At 36.9% G+C, this 21148-nt stretch overlaps 2 protein-coding genes across 3 annotated transcripts in view; both read left to right on the top strand.

Moving 5' to 3' along the window:
* Window positions 1–394: 394 nt before the first annotated feature.
* On the top strand, window positions 395–19018 carry LOC133521887 (hydroxysteroid dehydrogenase-like protein 2). 2 transcript variants are annotated; one of them, XM_061856999.1, is made up of 12 exons: window positions 395–577; window positions 650–813; window positions 1317–1408; window positions 3203–3324; window positions 4106–4192; window positions 6135–6253; window positions 7251–7347; window positions 7890–7984; window positions 11950–12023; window positions 15375–15483; window positions 16332–16460; window positions 18117–19018. In XM_061856999.1, exons 1-12 carry the CDS (start codon window positions 555–557, stop codon window positions 18224–18226), a joined length of 1221 nt encoding a protein of 406 aa, XP_061712983.1. In that variant the 5' UTR covers window positions 395–554; the 3' UTR covers window positions 18227–19018. The 2 variants fall into 2 exon arrangements, with proteins under 2 accessions (XP_061712983.1, XP_061712982.1); XM_061856998.1 differs by lacking the exon at window positions 11950–12023 and adding an exon at window positions 10371–10489 and having other exon boundaries at window positions 396–577.
* Window positions 19019–19683: 665 nt separating this feature from the next.
* Window positions 19684–21148, top strand: part of LOC133521886 (adenylosuccinate lyase) — a 59783-nt gene continuing 58318 nt past the window's right edge. The window contains exon 1 of the mRNA XM_061856997.1: window positions 19684–20024. Coding sequence (XP_061712981.1) covers window positions 19857–20024 — 168 coding nt within the window. The 5' untranslated portion in view covers window positions 19684–19856. The remainder of the gene's footprint in view (window positions 20025–21148) is intronic.

The raw sequence follows: 21148 nt of genomic DNA, 5'->3' as shown, positions 1-21148 counted from the left end.
TTAACTGAAAGAATAAAGTATTGTTATTACTTAGAAATGTATAAAGTCTCTTAATATCGAATTACAAAATAAAACTAATAATCATATAAAAAAAAACAGAAACATACAAAAAATATCGATTATATTCTTAGGTCAAGCTTTATTAGATTATGACGTTTAAATAACACTTGCACCGCCTGGGCTAACAAAATGCTGCCTTAGCTTGATCTAACTCTATCTGATCCAGTTACTTGCACTATGTGCAATCATTAAGGAACAACAAAAATGGGAGTCTTTGAATCTGATTCAGAAATTTTAGAATACTACACTACACCTACACGTTTTGGAACGTTCTACATGTAAACGTCACCAAAATCGTTTGACAGCTGACAGCGTCATATTTGTTTTTGACGTATCTTTTGTCGCTATCTTCACTTCAGTCCAATCATTTTTCAATAAACGGGACTGACTAAATTTGTCGGGTCCAGTCAAATTACTTTATCAGTAAGCCCGCTATATAATACCTTAATCTCCGACAAAACACTTTAGTCGTAAAAGGATCAAGACAAGACAAAATGAGTTTGGTAGCTAACACCGGGTGAGTAAAATAATGGAAAACAATCCGTATTGACGTTGGCGTTCTACTTTCTTCTAATCGTTTAAATTTTAGGAAACTAGCGGGACGTACGCTGTTTATAACGGGTGCTTCCCGTGGTATTGGCAAGGCCATCGCCCTCAAGGCAGCTAAGGATGGTGCTAATGTGGTGGTCGCGGCGAAAACGGCCGAGCCGCATCCCAAGCTACCAGGCACTATTTACACCGCTGCAGAAGAAAGTAAGACCATAAACACCATTCCTTAGTTTTAAATTGCTTAAAAAGAGGCCTGCTGCATAGGGGTGATGAAAAAATGATCATAAAGCAGATTTTGTTAAAAGTTTATTTTTCTGTTACTTTGGACTTTGCACTGTAACTGTATAGGGCGCGTTGATACTTCGCCAAGTAATATTTTATAGAAGTTTATTTATGTTTTTGTGAATATGTGGATTCATTTTTTGTTGTTAGTATCAGAATTTTTGTGATTATAAAATATGAGTACTCATAATAAGTTAATGTATAATGTTTTGAGCTACCTATCATAATATAGTAATGTCTAGTAACAGCAACTAAACTTTTGGCTTACGCTGGTGGAATGGAAAAAGTTCAGCTGATATTAGAACTACTTAAAAAAAAAATATATCTTAGGTATAATTGGTCTTATAATAAATTTAATAATGTAATAGAAAAAGGATTTTATGATCACATCATTAAGACTATTAATAATTTTTATGTTCTCGTAGTTGAGGCCATAGGCGGTAAGGCCCTGCCATGCATTGTGGACGTCAGGGACGAGAAAGCTGTGCAAAAGGCGATAGATGAGGCTGTTAAAAAGGTAACTAAACTATAATATCTTCATTAACTGTGCAGATAAAAATTAAATCTAAGACATTGAACCACTATGAAGGTGGTCTTTATTTAAAACCCTCAAAAATGTGCTAAATATTAAAAAAATATATGCATGGAAGGTGGATGAATAGCTGTGTTGTTCTTTTGAATCTTTACTGTTTACTATGGGAAGAATTCATGAATGAAAATGCTTCTCGTACGAAACAAAACATTCTTGAGAGTGGCTGACCATGATTATGTTCTGACTGATTTTCTCTTTCCACATTTGAAAGAAATGGTTGCATAACAGTAACATTAGATTTTTTAAATTACTTAATTAGTCAACGCTCAATGTAGGATCAGCAACGCGCATGTAACTCTTCTAGAGTTGCAAGTGTACATAGGCTATGGAGACTCCTTACCATCAGGGGGCCGTATGCTTGTTTGCCATCGACATAGTATATAAAAATTTAGTTTGGCCAAGTTTTTTTTTAGGGAATTCTTGAAATTATTGCTACTTATTAAGTACAATAACTTGGACTTTAGACTTATTTCTGCTATAGCATAGATATATGTATGGTGATTACTTATAATAGCACACTAAGTACATTATAATTAAGGTAGATGTCAGCTGAGCTGCCCTTTTGTCAACCATTATTATACAATCAAGGACATGGCTCACAACTATTTTTTTATTTATATCTAATTTTATATCAGGTTGATGTTTGTTGTCGTTTTTTGTTTTGTTGAACAAACAAACAATCTTTACAGACTCGCTAAAACAAAAAAACCGGACAAGTGCGAGTCGGACTCGCCCACCGAGGTTTCCGCCCTTTTTAGTAATTGTTGTTATAGCGGCAACAGAAATACATCATCTGTGAAAATTTCAACTGTCTAGGTTCACTATCACGGTTCATGAGATACAGCCTGGTGACAGACGGACGGACGGATGGACGAACAGCGGAGTCTTAGTAATAGGACCCGTTTTACCCTTTGGGTACGGAACCCTAAAAAGGGTATTGTATTTTATACAAGATACTAAATACTGAGCTTACCATGTTATTAGCAGATTCTAAATTCAAATCATTGGTCATAGCAAAAACGTAAGCTAATTACGCGAGCATATATCATCGTGCGATTATATCATATATGTTTGGCAATGATAACATCCTGTAAATTATGCAGGCTGAATAACTTGATGAGGAACATTACTTATGATGTGTTTCAGTTTTCCTGTATACAACGCACACACACAATCAAATAAGATAAATTAATTTTAATAAATCAAATTTCTGTATTATAGTCCGTTTTTTTTTAGCATTGGAAAGAAAGGTAAGCTATTTAGACGTGTTTTTTTATTAAAACTAACTCGAAAATAAGTCACGGCAAATATGTCTTTTCTTAATCATATACGATCTTTTACATTCTTTAAAAAAAAGTCATGTCAAGATTGTTTACCTTTTTTATAATGCTAAAAAATGAACTATAATGTTCATAATAGATACACGTGTAAATTATAAGATGTAGGTATTATGTTTTTATGTCCTGCCAAGTTTAAGGTACTTAAGTTTTTGTTTATTTTGGATAATTTGTATGAAAAGCTCAGGATCATGACAAATGGTGTACTCGAAGTGAGATCTCTCAGCCTCTCAGCATAGAACAACCAAAGAGCAAAAACGATGATGATAAGTGTTAATTTTTCGAAGATTAAGGAGCCACAATCGCCGATCAATAGAGCCGCTGGTGTCGATCCCAGTAAATAAGTCATTTTATAAGCAATATATGAAATGTTCTGTTTCAGTTCAATGGTATCGACATTCTGATCAACAATGCATCTGCCATCTCGCTCACGGACACACCCAACACAGACATGAAGAGATACGACCTCATGCACTCCATTAACACCAGGGGCACGTTTTTGGCGTAAGTTTTTTTCATGTTTAGATTGTATTATAGACTGTACCGCAATTTGGCACATATAAACTTACAAGATAAGGTGAGAATCTTTAAAACATTATTTTATAACATATTAGATAGAGCAGATAAAGGGTGGTTTTAGTATCGCAATGACCAATTGTATGAGTTAACTGACGACTGTCCGAGCTTTACTCTGAAACACTCCCTGAACTTGATACATATTGGTCAGTCCAGATCACTGCGCACTGGACGGTCAGTACGACACTAAAACCAGCCTGCATAGTGTAACGTCGTACGGACAAACTGACAGCATTAATAATTGATACCCTAAGGGTCTAGGTAGTTTAAAAACACTAGGGGTCTAGTCATTAACACTAGGTCTAGTCACAGGGCATCACAAGCTCAATGAAGTCGAGGCCCTTTGAATGCCAAGAATTTAAATGCGTTATGAATGGCCATACCAACGTAATCTTATGGCGCACCGTAAAGGTGGGTAACATAGGCCCTTACGAGACTTTTTGGGATTAATTCAGTGCAGGGTATGTTATTGAATTAAAACTATGCCATATTGTCATCTGCTTGGTAATTTCTAAGCATCCACGTTTTTATATGATTTATTAGACCTTTCTACATGAGGTTTTCATGCGGGCCAAAGTTATCTTCTGTTGGGTTAAAATAAGCCGACTTTACGGTACGCTGTGTTTATATTTGCTACCTTGTCCATCTCGTGAGTGTTTGAATGTGTCAATATATACATATAACATCAAAAGACAATGTATATTTCCAGGTCGAAGCTCTGCTTGCCGCACCTCAAAAACAGTAACCACGCGCACATCCTCAACCTGTCGCCGCCGCTCAACATGAACCCCTTCTGGTGAGACTACTGATGTGCAAGAAAACTTTCCAAAAAGTTGGAAATGTTCTCGGAAATATCAGGAAAATTTCACAGCAAACAAAGGAAACGTTCATTTTGAAAATGAAAAATTTCGATCCAAATACAGAAAATCTGAGTTTCTTAAAATTTTCCACGTGGAAATATCCCAATTTTGTAAGCTTTCCGACGGAACACCAGTAATTTACATCCGTAAACGAGTAAAAAAAGCTTACCTATATATCTAAGCTAGCTTTTTAGTCTTAAAAAACGAACCTCTTCAATGTCGGTCAAAATAGAGTCATCCGATCCGCGTCATAATTAAAACTAATTGATTTATATCGATTATGTTTTCGTCTGAGCATATCTACTCTTTATTAAAGTCGCGATCAAAAATGATTTTTTTCACTCGACGTAGAGTCGTGATGTAATTTTTAATAATGGCCTTATCTCTGAATTTAGGTTTTAATCTAGAAAACTTTATACAATATTTTAGTCTCTATATATAATCGGGGACTATTACAATAAAATATAAACCGTTAAAATCCTTTTGGTTTCTCTGAAGCAACCTGTGTAATAAAAAAATGCATAATTACATATATGTTGTTATTTTACTTATGTAATGAGTGTGCAAAGGTTAACACGTGACTTGTGATTATCTTAGATGTTGTTTTACATTAAAAACCAAGAAGTCTGAGTAATATATACCTATACAGTAACCTTGAAATAAATAAATACCTAAGTTTAACATTATTATTTTATTGATTGACTGATTATTATTTTACCAGTTGGTAGGTAGATTAGAGAGCATGCATGAAGACGGCAGCAACCGCCTATAGGGACCGTGCGCGTTGGAGGGTCTGCCATCTTGTGGCCTGAATCGGAACCAAAAACATGTACATTTACACGTCAAGTGTTTTCTTGTGCATAGTAGGTTCTGCCATCTTGTGGGCTACATCGGAACAATAAACATCACATTTACGCCTCGCGCCAAAAATCTGACGGCTCCTGTGCTGCCTCCTACAGTTCATGCACGCTCCCTATTCATTGGCGCGAAGCATTATGTCAAGTTTCCATGTTTAGATTGAAGCCACTAGATGGCAGACCATACAATGCGAAATAGAGCCAGCGTAAAGAGTAGGCGGCAGCACCTGCTTAGAAGCGTGAATTGTTTTCGCTTTCGATTCAGGTCACTAGATGGCAGACCCTCCACGCACGGTCTCTATGTACGCATCTACCTGTGTTTTTATCTCGACTATGCGCGCAACGATAACCGTTATAGAAATTCCTGAGATGTGACTTATTTTTCTTAAGACAGCACAAATAAAAAAAAATTAAAATTTCGCGCGATATTTACTGGTTTAATCCGTCTAATCCTAGATATGTCAAAAACCAGGGGATCTTAAGTTTTCATACATTTAGTATGAAATCGCGTCTGCGTTTCGTGTCCGTGGGACTTATAGGTAACTTTTCTGCCGACTCGATATCACGTCCGCGGCACTCATGAGGTAAAATGTTGCATTTCTGTTATAATATATATTTTTCATCACACTTGCTCGAAAAAGATCTTATTTCATGCAGGTGTGATGAAGGACAAAGGCCTATTTTGTTCCCGCGGGAGTTATGGATTGTGAAAATAAAGCTATAACTCCCTAAAGAGTTATAGCTTTTTTTTTTTAATTATGCCACTTATTAATACAAACCAAGTACCATAAATGAGTTTTACTTTTGAAATACTGACGTTTATAATTTAATATTTTTGTTTATGTTTAAAATTATTTAATTTGATTAATTTAACAACTGTTTAAAATATTTTGTGATGAAAAACATTGTGTGTAATTGTCCAACGAGGAGGGTAAGAATATTGCAAACCACTCTCGTATCCATAATTTCACTTACCCCCCTCGTTGCACAATGTACTATAAATGTTGGCATTGTTTCGCAGGTTCGCAACGCACGTAGCGTACACGATGGCCAAGTACGGCATGTCGATGTGTGTGCTGGGCATGAGCCACGAGTTCAAGCCGTTCAACATCGGCGTCAATGCGCTCTGGCCTATGACTGGTTAGTACACTTCGATCGTTACATTTTATTGGCTACTTGCAAGACAGCAGGACCACCAGGAGAGTCGTCATTGGCTGCGACATCACATTTTTTACAGTATCTTTTGTGTCAACTGTAAATTTATTTACTCAAACGGTACATGCTTTAAAACACAATTTATAAGTGCCAGTACATTGTCTGGTCACTCATTAAAACTTGATTTAAAATCCTTTAAAGGTCATACGGGTGTCAGAAATTAATCAAAATTGAACCAGCGTAAAGTGTAGGCGGCAGCACCTGCTTAGAAGCGTAGAAATTTGCAATAAAGTTTAAAATCATAGCTTATATAAGCTTAAGACTTAAATTCAACACGCTCATTTGTAAGTAAGTAAATATTCTTTATTGCACCAACAATTATACATTTTACATACATTTAAAACTACAAATACATTTTAAAGGAAAATAGAACCAGGTAACAACAGGGGGTCTTATCGCTAAAAAGCGATCTCTTCCAGACAACCTTTAGGTAGCAGGAAATTTAGAACTCATACAAAAGTCAACAGGTAGTGCAAGGAGCTAAATATGGAGACTATTAAACACAAACACACATACTACTTATATAAGTATTAAAACAATACCCAATACATACATATTTACACTTACACATATACAATATATAAAATGGCAACTTATGGTAGAGATACAAAGTATAGTTTCAGCTGATTTTTGAAAATGGGGAGAGATTTAGCTAATCTTAATTCTACTGGCAAAGCATTCCACAACCGAACAGCGCGGAAGGTAAAAGAGCTATTATAAAATTTTATTTTTATTTGTGTTAGTTATAAGCATTTTTCATAAAGGGTGACCTACCTACCAAGCGTGTTAATAGAACATTGTATTAAATTTGTTTTAACAAACTATGCTATTATATCCCCTGGCTGACGTCTGGCCTGAATAATAGCAAAAAATAGTTTATACCTGGTTCTTAGAAATAAGTACTATTTTTATTTGGTCGCAGGCATCGCCACGGCCGCCATCGAGATGCTGACGGGCGACGTGTCGACGAGCCGCAAGCCTGAAATCGTTTCCGACGCCGCTTACTTCATGTTGTGCCAGTATGTACTTCCTATTATTTTCAACAATCAGCTCAACAGTTTCTTTTTCAGTACAGTTCGAACACGAGGTTCAGAGTGGAGCAAAATGCCACCATTTGCCACATCTCCCCACCTTATACACAGCGTATACTGGAACGTTTGTGGTCTTGGAGCTTTTCTAGGATTTTTTGTCTGTGAGCTTTAACTGCTTGTTAAAATACAAAAATAAGATTATTAAATGTAAATACCAGTATTTTTTCGTTCGCGAGGAAGCATGGATTGTAGTGTGTGTAAGGCCCCAATGGCAGGGTCGCCATGTAAGGTGTGGCGTCAATGATATAACGGTTGGTGTCTAAATAAAATAACGTGATATACTACAGCTACGTACGTGTGGGAGTGAGACATCGTAAACACACTACAGGATCATCGATTTAAAAAAAATAAGCAGTTAATTCAAGGCAAGCTTAAGAATTGTATAATGTGATTGGCAACCTGAACAGAAAATCGATGATCAATGTTTCCCCAATGTAGCCCCAGTTTATAAGTACTTATTTTTGGTACAGGGATCCGAAGACCTACACAGGCAACTTTGCCATCGACGAAGATGTTGTAAAGAAGGCAGGAGTCACAGATCTCACCCCGTATGCTTGCGATCCTAGTAAGTTATCATATTGGTCGTATACCGTAAGGTCGGGTTACTTTAATCCAATAGAGTATAACTTTGGCCCACATGAGAGCCACATATGGAAAGGTAAAAAATAAATGAAAACTTGGACAGTCGGTTAAAACCGTTTAGTTTGGTAGTTAATCCCAATGGCCAAAAGTACCCTCCAGGGATAAAGGAATCCGGCCTTACGGCTTTTTTTGTACGAATTTGAGTAATACTAAGATATAAAATAGTCATAAATAAAATAATATGACGACCGGTCTGGCCTAGTGGGTAGTTACCCTGCCTATGAAGCCGATGGTCCTGGGTTCGAATCCCGGTAAGGGCATTTATTTGTGTGATGAACGCAGATATTTGTTCCTGCGTCATGGGTGTGGTCCATGTATATAAGTATGTATTTATCTATATCCGTGTGTATATCGTCGCTTAGTACCCATGGTACAAGCTTTGCCTAGTTTGGGACTAGGTCGATCTATGGATTGTCCCCAAATATTTATATTAATTTTAATTTTACGATTTTCGAATATCGATGTCGCTGTAGATACAGTTCCATCTATCATATTGCTTCGTTAACTTAAGTTTAACACAATTTCTGACAAACTACAATTTTTAATCGTAAATATCAAATAAATGTAACTTAAATTCGTACGAAGATACGTCTAAACTACTAGCAGGAAACTTATGGCTCAGTTTCATTGGTTGATAACTCGGTCGTTATAAAGAGTGGGGGTACTCCCCGCAGGCGGTATAACGACTAGTGAAACTCATAAGTCCGATAGTTCGGTCGATATACAGCATGTGGGTGACTCCCCGCAGGCGGTAAGGTGGTACAACTACTAGTGAAACTCATAATGGCATGTATTTTGGAAATGGGGCCCTCAATGAAAACAGTTCCCAGAATGCGGGTCCTATGGCAAGCTTTATAGAAATCTCCCGCACCCCGCATGCGGAGCCTATCGATCAATTAAACTGAGTCATTAGCATCAAACTATTGCATGTTATAAATTAAACGCACAAAAAATTGATGCAGAGTGCCTAAGTGTACATTTACATTGGTTTCAATAAGTAAAATTGGATATCATGATATATAACAAGGTTTTATCATTATATCTTTGAAATTGAAATTACTTTCATGCTTTCAAAAACTGGTTATCATAGACATTTGGGTATTCATTTATTTAGTATGGCCTTATAATGAATAACTGTTTTCAAATTTCAATGAAGTGGTAAAAATCTGTTGTCGCGATTTGAATGTAGATTGTCATATTTCTTGGTTTCATTATGTACCTACAAAACGTGTAGATAGATAAGCCGGTAGTTATATTTGAGTTCAATAGTGAACGCAAAATAGGTTATTTTATTAGTTCACTTTTACGTAGACCCCATTATCACTTACCATCAGGTGAGATCGTGGTCAAACGCCTGCCTATCGTTATATAAAAAAAAACTTTTACAGTACATATGGGGCTACTTTATAGCACTAGTGCGAGAAGTAGCATATTACGTTACCGTGTCGAACATTTAAAGGGCCATATGTACTGTAAAACGTTGTACGATACATGTGCGAATAGGTAATTCGCAACTCGTGTCGATTTAAAACACTCCCTTCGGTCGTGTTTTAATTTATCGCCACTCGTTTCGAATTTCCTATTTTTCGCACTTGTATCGTAATGTACTATTATGTGCCCTTAGCACCGATGGAGTATAAAAGACAAATCACCATACACGGGTGTTTCTGACAGAATCAGGTACAGAAACTTTCTGTACTAATTTAGTTCGGGAGCGCGACCACTTATTGAATTAAAATTACCTGCAAAGATAAAGATAGTTTATTTTTCAAGTAGGCATATTACAATGCGCTTATGAACGTCAAATAAAGCTACGCCGGCTCTAACCCTACACCTCTGACCTGAGAAGATTTAAATCCCTCCTAAATTGTAGGAGAATATCCCAATATGGGACCGGCAAGAAACTCTGCGGGATACATCTTTGCAAAACATTACATCTTATAACTAACATGCCTGAAAAAAAATCAATTCAAATGAATAAATAATTGAAAAAAAAAACCTAAAATAACATTCAGTAGGTACTTTTCTATAGATAAGTTGAGCTCTAGGGGCAAACATGGGTTGTAGTAGTATAAAATGATTTAGATGCAACATGAAACTCAGTAGTGCTGCTAAGTAGGAATTAGTGAAACTACACCTGTGTGTGGTGACTGCGAGTCTTCCTTCGTAACGCGGTATGTGGCCCTTACTAATCGATTCTCTTTAATCGCGTTTCTTACTTTCCATCTTAGCTAACCATTTTAGTAATTTTGCCCATATTAAAAGTTAGTAATTTTGCCCATATTAAAAGTAATTAATTTTGACCCCAGAGAACGCCAATAACCTCCTGCTGGACGGGTTCATAGACTCCCCGCTGGCCATGAAACAGCACTCGGTCGTGACTGCCTCCGTCAGGCGGTACCATACCTCCGCCGTGCGATTTGAGAAGGTTGGTGCCCCTGTCTTTACTATACTATCCGCGAACCAAACTGACGGCCGGGTTGATAAACTTCTCATTCGCACTTTCGCGGTCGTAGGTATAGTGAGAGAGACAGTGAATTAGTGACATGACCCCGGTCATCATCAGTTTGGTTGGCGGATAGTATAGGTGTGTTTACATCGGGTCGAATACGCCTGGATACCCTAGAGAGAACGCTAATAATGTTGGGTAGGTTCATAGACTCCCCGCTGGCCATGAAACAGCACTCTGTCATGACTGCCTCCGCCAGGCGGTACCATACTTCGTCGTGCGATTTGAGAAGGTTGGTGCCGCTGTCTTGTTTGGTTGGTCATCAGTTTGGTTTGCGGATAGTATAGGCGTGTTTAAACGATGTCGAATGCTTCACGTGTGGTACCGCCTGCATACACTTGAGAGAACGCCAATAATGTTGGATAGATTCATAGACTCCCCGCTGGCCATAAAACAGCACTCGATCGTGACTGCCTCCGCCAGGCGGTACCATACCTCCGCCGTGTGATTTTAGAAGGTTGGTGCCACTCGTCTTATTTGGTTGGTCATCAGTTTGGTTTGCAGATAGTATAGGCGTGTTTACACCTTGTCAATTTTACGTGCGATACCGCCTGCATACACTTGAGAGAACGCCAATAACTGCTGGACGGGTTCATAGACTCCCCGCTGGCCATGAACCGCCGCGCGATATGAAAAGGTTTATCGAATTTTATAAACTATATAAGTCTTGAGTTACTCAAATTACAAACAGCGAAGGTTCCATAAACCCCCTAGGGATTATTAATACGTAATTAGTTACATTGTCAAACTTGTAGGGTTTCTTATCGTGTTGGGCATTTATAATAACCGCTTATAAGTGGGTATGCATCACTAACAATTTACAAAGGCAGTCATAATATTTTGCGGATTAAGTAAATATTGCAGAGAAAAAAGCGTGAGGCCGTATGTAGGAAATCGAATATCTTTAGTTATTTTATTATACATAAGAATCATCTGCGCACAATATTAATTTTACCTTCATTATTTATTAACACTCATAGGTATATTCCCATTGGTCACCGCCGGACACAGATGGGAATAGGTGCATTCATATGAATCATTCCCATTTGTTTCCGCCTCATGTATGACAGCGGTCTCGTGAAGCGGGAACAAGTAGGAATAACCCCACTCATGGACTAAGCACTCATATATGGCTTAAAAATTCTTTGTGAAGCAAAATGGGCATGAAATGTTTGATAGTAAAAAATACACAATAGGCCAATAAAAAGACCACTAGAATATGAAAAAATATTTTTCACAATTTTTATAACTATATAAATGTTACTGTGTCTAAGTTATGGAAATCTGCTACAAATAAGCAGAATAATTGTTTGTGTTCGTCCCGTATTTGTCAAAAAAAAAAACACAATTTTGAAATTGGACCGTCTATTTGTTTACAGGTAACATAGATAATCTGTTACCCGATTTCTTTTTGGACGTGCCCGGCTCACCTTCTGCGCAGGCCGCGAAAAAGGTGTGATTATCTTACAAAATATTAATTTATTATGTTAATAAAATGCATGCTTAAAATTATTTACTTCAACTCCTACCCTTACCTTACCTTTTCAACTGAAACCTGCATATGGCCTCACCGCTGCTGTTGGCGGGAATATCATATTACTATATATTTAAGAATATATATTAGATGTAGAAACTTGCCGGTCCGCGACCCCACGACAAACAAAAAAAGCGATGACTCGATGTCGTGAAAGCAGATAGGAGCGTTAAACAGGATAAAAAAAAAAGCGCTGGTGGCGTAGCGGTAAGAGCGTGCAACTTGCAATCTGGAGGTCACGGGTTCAAACTCCGGCTCGTACCAATGAGTTTTTAGGAACTTATGCACAAAATATCATTTGATATTTACGAGTCGCTTTTCGGTGAAGGAAAACATCGTGAGGAAACCTGACTAACCCCAATAAGGCCTAGTTTACCCTCTGGGCTCCCATGAGCCGTGGCAAAATGCCGGGACAACGTGAGGAGGAAGAAGAAGATGGTTCATTTGTTATCTGCAATACAGAATTCAATTGAAAGGCCGTGATAACGCTAGGTAGAAGAAGATTAGATGTAGAAACTAATCCGACGGCGCTAATGCTTTGTGCCGATTCTGGGCCGTTCGCTGCATCTGACAATGTATGTTGCCTGATGGCAATCCCATAGTTATACTTGGTCAAGCAAATCTTGTCAGTCGCAAAAGGCGGCAAAGAAAAATCGCGGGTTAGCAATGTTTAATCTGTTGAATGTGGATAGAGAATGACAGCCATCATGTTTGTTTACATTCTGAATCGTTGCTATTTCAAGAGAAATTTCTGCCAATATATTAAATAAGCTGGTTCATGAACTTAAGCAAAGTCAAGGTACCTATACTATAATATAACATACAATCACGCTCGTTGATCGTAAATATTTGTAAAATTTAAGGTTATGATAATTACATGTTTTGGTTCAATGTACTGTACATTGCTGTTTTTCTTAGCGCAATACCAACGCATTACTGCTTTTTTTGCCCTACTTCACTTTGCTGTACATTGTTACTGACATACTTTGCTTGACAGACTATAGTTAACATATGAAGGTGCATCTACATCGCAGTTAACAATTTTGGATCAACACCGCAAGAAAGTAAGAAGTAACTAGTATTGCTCCACAAAAGTTAACTGCGGTGTGGATGCACTTTTAGATGAACGACCCAGTGTAATTGCACCCTATGGACGTAGGTTACTAAAGTCTGCTATTTCCGTCAGTAGAAAAATGCCGGCGCGCAGAATTAGTGCTCATAGAAATTTGGAATTTCGCGCCTTTTTCTACTGACAAAGTTGTTTGACCAGTTATACATACTAGAGTCGGGCTAACGAAAGTAAAACATACAAAATATATCATATAAACACACGAGTGGCGAGGATCCTTGTTTCATATACGGGATGCCCAATAAATCGAGCTCCTTTACGATAATGTGTTAGAATTCAAATTATACGGTCGCCTCGTCGTAGATACATACATTTTGATACTTGTCAAGTTATCTACATACACAGGTACAATAAATAATAGCGAGGTAGAATAGATTCAACTCTCGATACCCTATCTGTATGTACACAATGAATTTCATTCAACTTTTTTCTTAAACTGAGTTTAAAATCAATACGACATATTAAAATGAGGATGACCGAGACTAAAAATGTGTACTAATAATAATAACCGTTAACAATCCAGTATCAAAAAATGTATTGCCATGAATTATGATGTGACTTACAGAATATCGATAATGCTTAATTGCCTTCTCTGACATTGGCGACATCCCGATAAACGCTTAAACATTGGATAAACACATCATTGTGTCCAGGCATTTTTGTATGTCATTGCGTTTGCCAGGTATTTTATCTTAGCTATAAAACTTTATCTAACCTAATTTTACTAAAGAGTTGATTATAGTCGATACGCGATAAAACAAAACACACTGTTACTGCAATACATATTTAAGACATTTTGCGAGGCGTCTACTCTCTACATTATTGCATTATTATAGTTTTGCGTTCATTCGCTCGGTGTGGACACATCATAAGGCGAAGTGGAACAATATAAACCTTCTTATATTTACTACTAGGCAGGTAAGCGTGTTTCATTTTGTGGGCAGTGATCGATAATCTCGTTTCCTTTCCTTGAGAACTTTTTGTGCATTTGTTTCATTAGCTATTTAAGTTTATGTGGAGTTAAGGAATATTTGATTATGGTCTAAGGTATTCACTTTAATGAAAAATTTCAGCTGAAATTTTAAGAGGCCGTCAACACCCAATGTCCTTGAAATTGATGTTACTTAAAAAGTTTTTTAAGAAGGACTATTTGTTTTAGTCAAGTAAGAAAAATATATGTTCATATTAATTATATTTCAAAGACCGTGGTTGTACTCGATACACGATTGAACGAAATCGGCTCGATAGAAAATAATTGCAAAGATTGGTCTTAAAATCACAATTAAACGGTTTTATGTCATTATTGTTTTGACTTATGGGTCTGCAATTAAAATCACAATTTCAAAACATTTATATCTAAACCGTGGTCGAGTAATATATTACACTAATAATCCACTTTTTTTTTATTTAAATATTTTTCTTATTATTCCCTTGCCCAGGCCCAGTAATATGCGACAGTGCTATCTCATTTACTCCGATACAAATAGACAGTGTGCGCGCTTTAGGTATTGACAGCCTCTTAACGGTTCATTTAACTATGCTACCATAAAAATGAAATATTATTAATTATCATGTTTATAATTGTCGATGATCAACGTGGAGCAACTAATAAAACAATCCCAATAATATGTGATTGATTGATGAATCGATAGACCTATGAGAATAAGGGGTAAAGCATTTAGTTTCGCCGCTAGTTTAGACGGAGGTATTTTAAAATATCTAATCCGTAGTATTTTTGGGAGTTACAAGCTTTTATGTGGCGAATTTTCACACCTGATTCATAATTCTGGTAAATCTTTTTTTTTGACTATTCATGGTTACCATTATATATAGTTTGTGAGTTTTTAAATCTAACCTTTAATAACATGACGGTACGAGTCCAGGCAGGCATCTTCGTGAATGTCACGATCCAAGTTCAAAATAAAATATATGCAACATTAAACAGGTTCAATAAACGGAAAATTTTGACGTTAAAATACTTTGGTATGTGATAATTTTTTCAAAGAAGCATAGCAGAATTTTGATAGCAGTTTTTCTGGACCATCTACAGTGGCGTCAACTGGTGAGCACAAAAACGGAAGCCCTCATTGCTTGGAAACATGAACGACGTCAGTTTAATTGACTTTCTGTTTGTGTTGTAGGAGGGCAAGCCCGAAGGCCAGATCCCCACGTTGTTCGCAGCTATCGGCAAGAGCCTGTCACCTGACTTGGTCAAAAAGACGCAAGCCGTGTACCAGTTCAATGTCAAAGGTATGAATGAGTGGGTAAGATAGCTTTATTGAATTTCTACGTACCTGCACCAAAGAAGGACCGTCGTTATCTTTATTTTTTAGGGTTAAATATTGCAATCTAAATTAGACATATTTACTTCCTATTATCCGATTGAGCTGAATGAGACTTAACATACAAGGTGCCCACGAGGAACGAGATTTTAACTACGCATTTCTGAGACCAAAAAAGAAAAATATGTTATATGAGTTTAGGTCAATTTAAAAAAATGCGCCACAATAGTTATAAAAAAATAGTACTAGTAGTAGAAAAAAAAGTTTTTTTTTTGTATGTATTTGTACATAAAATGTAAACGCTATTTGTAAAACTAACTGCAAAAAGAATTACAAGTTTTTTTTTTACCTATTTTTTGCAAAGTGTTACTTGCCACTTTTTGACATCTATCAATAAGGATATTTGGACTACGTCCCATAGTGGCAACATCGCCACCAAAAACGTTCTGCACTAAGTAACAATAAAAAGATGTTTTTCTTTTGTAAGTGGCTTTAACTCTGAAATTAGGCGAATTCCAAAAAAAGATTATAGAACATTTTAGTCTTTAAATATAGTCAGGAATATACTGTTAAAATTTCTCTCAATGCTCACGGGCACTGTGTATGTATGTTAGTTGGATGACAATGCAATATTATGGTACCATCGAGGGGTGATACAGGAGGTGGCGAGAAGATAGGATAGATGGGAACTCTGTGATAAAACAACGCAACCTAATTGTGACGAGTATTAGTTGTAGCAGCGGCGTGATGTTGGTATTACCAGCTGACAGAAATACGCCACATTACCAAACGATAATAATTACTGTTATGTTGTAGGTAAAGAAGAGGGCGTGTGGCACATCGACCTCAAGAATGGCGACGGCGCGTGCGGCCAGGGCGAGCCCAAGAGTCCGCCCGACGCCACGCTCACCATGGACAGCGGGAACTTCTCCGACATGTTCGCTGGTACTTCACTCAACAATACTTACATTGTACTATACCCTGCTAACTAACTAACAACTCATCTACACCATCCATCTTCATATCTTAACATTCATTACCACCATCACCTTTCATAACAACACAACATCACCCCAGTGTCACATAATTCATTCATTAGAGATATAAAACATCCCACAGACCTTACGTATCCAGCCGCCCGTACACTTCGCGGGGACTGGACCCAAAATTATAAACGCATAATAAAAAAATAAAAAAAACTATACCCTGCAACTATGGGCAAAATTATTGAAAAAGTGTCCAGCTGTCAGCTATAAATAATAGTTCCAAATCTCCAGAGTAGCGCTAGAGTAGCTAAGAACCTAGGCGTTATTGACGGAGTGAAGTGCGCTGTCTTTGATTAGATTTTTTTTCTCAAGTATTCTAGGTATTGTAGCGCCACCTATTTATGGTTTTGTGTCGGACACTCTTTGGTATACCTTCCATACATGCCTGCAACCAAGCCGGCAAGTCTGTGGCAGTTGTACGTTTGGGTGCTCACCACTACAAACAAATAAAGTACAAACAATATTTTCTTTTTTGTTTTCAAGTACACCGATATTTACAAGCAATAAAAAATCCATATTAATCTTTAAAAGAAATACGGAAAAAACGTGATTTAATCGACAAAATGACAGACGCATTGAAATGCATTTAATAGTGACACTGACCTGCTAATTTATTTACTTTGTAGCAAATTAAACCGAATTATATCAGTAGGGGGCCAATAAGTTTCTCGTTCATTGTTATTAATTTCACGTATAATAAAGTTTAAGCAAAATGGTTCATCATAATCGCCAACCGTAACATAAAACTGTCATGCCACGGTTTTGCCAGCTCCGTTGCGGGGTTTGCAACACGTGTAAAGTCTAAGATAAACTCGTGCCTGGAATTTGTCAAGTGATGTAGATTGCACTGTACGGCTCCGTACATTATACCGTCAGGTGACAATCAAAACTCACTAATTATTACCACAAGTTAGTAGCCATAGTGAACACTTTTGACTTGGCTGTATATTAGCAAAGTAGGAAAGCAGTTCCACGTACATTGTTTAGGAGCAACCATGCGACCCTCCAGAACAAATCACACAAACATTGGAACAATAAATGATGTCCAAGGCCGGCAGTATCCAATGATGATTGCCTCCACCACTGATTATAAAAAACCTGCCGAGAATCTCGGCTCGTTTTTGGCCGAAACTGCAGAGACCAAGAGTACCAAGACCGAGATTTCTGTCAAGATCCGACCGAAACAATGTCTAATTTCGCTATATAAAAACTCGTTAACTATACTTAACTGAACTATGTATCATGGTGACCACACGTTTTTATTTTTTTGTTAACACGCCTATACATATAGGATATACCTACACAATGTTAGTTAGTCTTTTGTTTCTTGTAATATTTATGTTGGTAGTACCGTAGTAATGTTTATCCATTTTTTTGCGGAAAAAATCTGGGAGACGGCCTATACCTCTTAAGAGGGTTCTGGTGTCATTTCTATAATAGATTTATATCCTAGATTAAATTCAAAACATCTTATATTTTTTGTTCTGTTACCCAGAAATAAAACAGGCTTTTTATTTTATTATTTATTAGTAATAATACTAAACATTCTTAACAGGCAAGCTGAAGCCAGCCACCGCGTTCATGATGGGCAAGCTTAAAATCAAGGGAGACCTGCAGAAAGCCATGAAGCTCGAGAAGATGATGAAATCCCTCCAGAAGAAGTAACTTTGCCAAAGTGTCCCGTTCAATGTTAGGCTTCCAACAGCCAGGCTGACAATCATTGTCGAACATATCAAAATTGTATATGTCCTTTAACTAATTTGGTAATAGTCGGAATAAGCTAACACTACATGCCATTTGCAATTACAAAGTGTGCCAATGTCATCATCATTAATGTCAAATTTCTATGAAAATATGACGTTTATTATGACAGACCTGACTTTGTTCTATTCAAGTTTGTGCAAAGTTAGAATGGTCATTCTCAAATTATATGACTGTGGTTAGACTCAACGTCAAACTTTTCATACATTTAGTATGGTTTGATAGAGTTTACACGCAAGCACAAATCGGAGAATGACCCAGAACAACTCTATTCATATCATTTCTTTTCACAAATACTTAATTAACATTAGTTTCCATTTCGGACTTGAGCATAAAAAATACTACATTGATTACTTGATATTTCACTTCAGTGGAAACTAACCAAGCTCACACGAACATTAAACTGAAATTGGATATTTATTATAATGACTCCGAGTCCAGTATAATTTGCAGCAAATATTGCAAAACTCAAAGAATAGACTGTATTATGTATTACAAATCATTGTATATTTTTAGAAGATATTTTGTCACATGTATATGTTTGAAAATTATGTACATATAAGTCATTGGAGTAACTTCTATAGTGTTGTGCCTTGTCTTTGTACATATGTAAGTCACTGCCAAATGTGGCGAGAAATGTATTGGATTTTTTTATTAATATAAGATGAAATATTATGATTAAAAAGGTGCTGTTTAGAGTGTTTTTTATTTAAAAAAAATTTTATGACATTCTACTTATAGTTATACCATTTGGATAGCTACATAAAAGATAAAAGAAATATTTTTCTATGACAGCAACAAATGTGAATCAAAATGTTAAAAGTATTCATGAATAACTGAAGTTATTCATATTAAATTTATCTGAGAACTCTATAAATAGATTGGACCAATTCATTATTATCTCATATTATGACAATGTTTAATGAGTTGTTTGTTATCTGTTATTTTCCATGGGTGGGGCCTGAGACAATCTCAATCATCACATTGCGTCATTATTACTACAAGTTGTAGGTATTACATACTACTGAAAAATTTATACTAGGTACCAAAAATATGCTAAAACAATAAAATGTACCTAGGTTGCTGCTTGCTCGGTCACTTTACGTTATTTCTTGTTAAAACCCTACAAGACATGGGGCTATTTCAACTGTCAAGAACTTAAACGCAGATTCAACCTGGAATGTCATGAAAGGTCACGGAAATTGGCAACCTAGACTCTTGAGAAGAATCGGAAAGTTAATTCTTTAGTGTAGTATTGTGTTGTCAATATAAACTAACTAGTATCAAATCAATTACCTAATACAGCTGTTACTAACTTAATGTATTGGCAATAATATACCAACTACTAGAAACTTATTTCGTCAATCATCTTACGTCAGTCTCCTCGAGAGCAGCGATAACCTTGTTATCACAATTGAAATTCTCCCGCCATCTGATCGACCTTGGAGGTTATGTCGATTGTTATTCAGTGAACTGACAGCTGCGGTGTCTAACGTAATAACAGTTCCAATATTTCTCTAAATATCCATTCAAAATGGTCACCATCGACGCCCCCGTAGAACTCCAGGGTACAGAATATTGCAACTACCGGTCACCACTCAGCACCAGATATGCATCGAAAGAAATGCAGTACAATTTTAGTGACCAAAAGAAGTTTTCAACTTGGCGCAAACTTTGGATTTACTTGGCGAAAGCTGAAAAGGTAGGACTAGTTTATAAATATTACGTGACTTTGCAGGTTGTGTGGTTAGTTTTTGATTTTTGTTTACATATCCATAATCCTTTGAGGTTAGAAAAAAAAATACGACGACAATGCCACAGATACTACAACTTTTCAGGGAGGAAGTAAAACACTTAACTAACGAACATTTTGGTCCGTATGTTGGTCAGCCTGATTTGGCATATTTATTATCGTTGCTTAAATTGTTTCTTTGGCAATTTTAGCATACAATCTCATGTCGTGTCGTTACCGGAGACTATAACGATTAATTTGAATCAGATTTGTAATATTTAACAACTACTATTTTCCTCGCATTACTGTGGTTCACTAGGCAGCCAAGTTTGTGTGTTAATCCCTTGTGCCTTGAAGCCCTCGCAACGCTCAAGATTCAATTTTTTGACCCAATTATTGAAAGTAGTATCTTTCGCATGCTTGGATCTCAAAACTAGCATGAGGGTTCCCTCATAAACCCACACCCACTTGCGTAAACCTAGGTTAGAGTTACCAGTAGGTACCTACAATTTAACTCTATATTAATGGTTAACTCCAAGTCAAGTGCAAGTGGCCCTAATTCTAAGTAACTCTAGTCAGTTTGGTAGCTCTAGTCACCCCCTTATTACATAGGCAATAAAGTTTAATGAAAAATACGTAGCAAGTGGTGTTAACGCTTGTAATGTTTTATAATTTGTTAATCGCTGGTGGCCTAGAGGTAAAAGCGTGCGTCTTTCGATCTGGAGGGCGCTGGTGCCAACCCCGGCTAGTACCCGGAACGTGTTGTTATTTGATATTTACCAGTCGCTTTATGGTGAAGAAAAACATCGCGAGGAAACCGGACTAATCCCAATAAGGCCAAGTTTACCCTCTGGGTTGGAAGGTCAGATGGCAGTCGCTTTCGTAAAAACTAATTTACAGTACATATGGGGCTACTTTATAGCACTAGTGCGAGAAGTAGCATATTATGTTACTGTGTCGAACATTTAAAGGGCCATATGTACTGTAAAACGTTGTACGATACATGTGCGAATAGGTAATTCGCAACTCGTGTCCATTTAAAACACTCCCTTCGGTCGTGTTTTAATTTATCGCCACTCGTTTCGAATTTCCTA

The sequence above is a fragment of the Cydia pomonella genome, chromosome 10, assembly GCF_033807575.1.
Source record: "Cydia pomonella isolate Wapato2018A chromosome 10, ilCydPomo1, whole genome shotgun sequence".
In the NCBI taxonomy this organism is placed as follows: Eukaryota; Metazoa; Arthropoda; class Insecta; order Lepidoptera; family Tortricidae; genus Cydia; species Cydia pomonella.
Note: the sequence above shows the minus strand (reverse complement) of the source record. Positions and strands in the feature narration are given on the sequence as shown.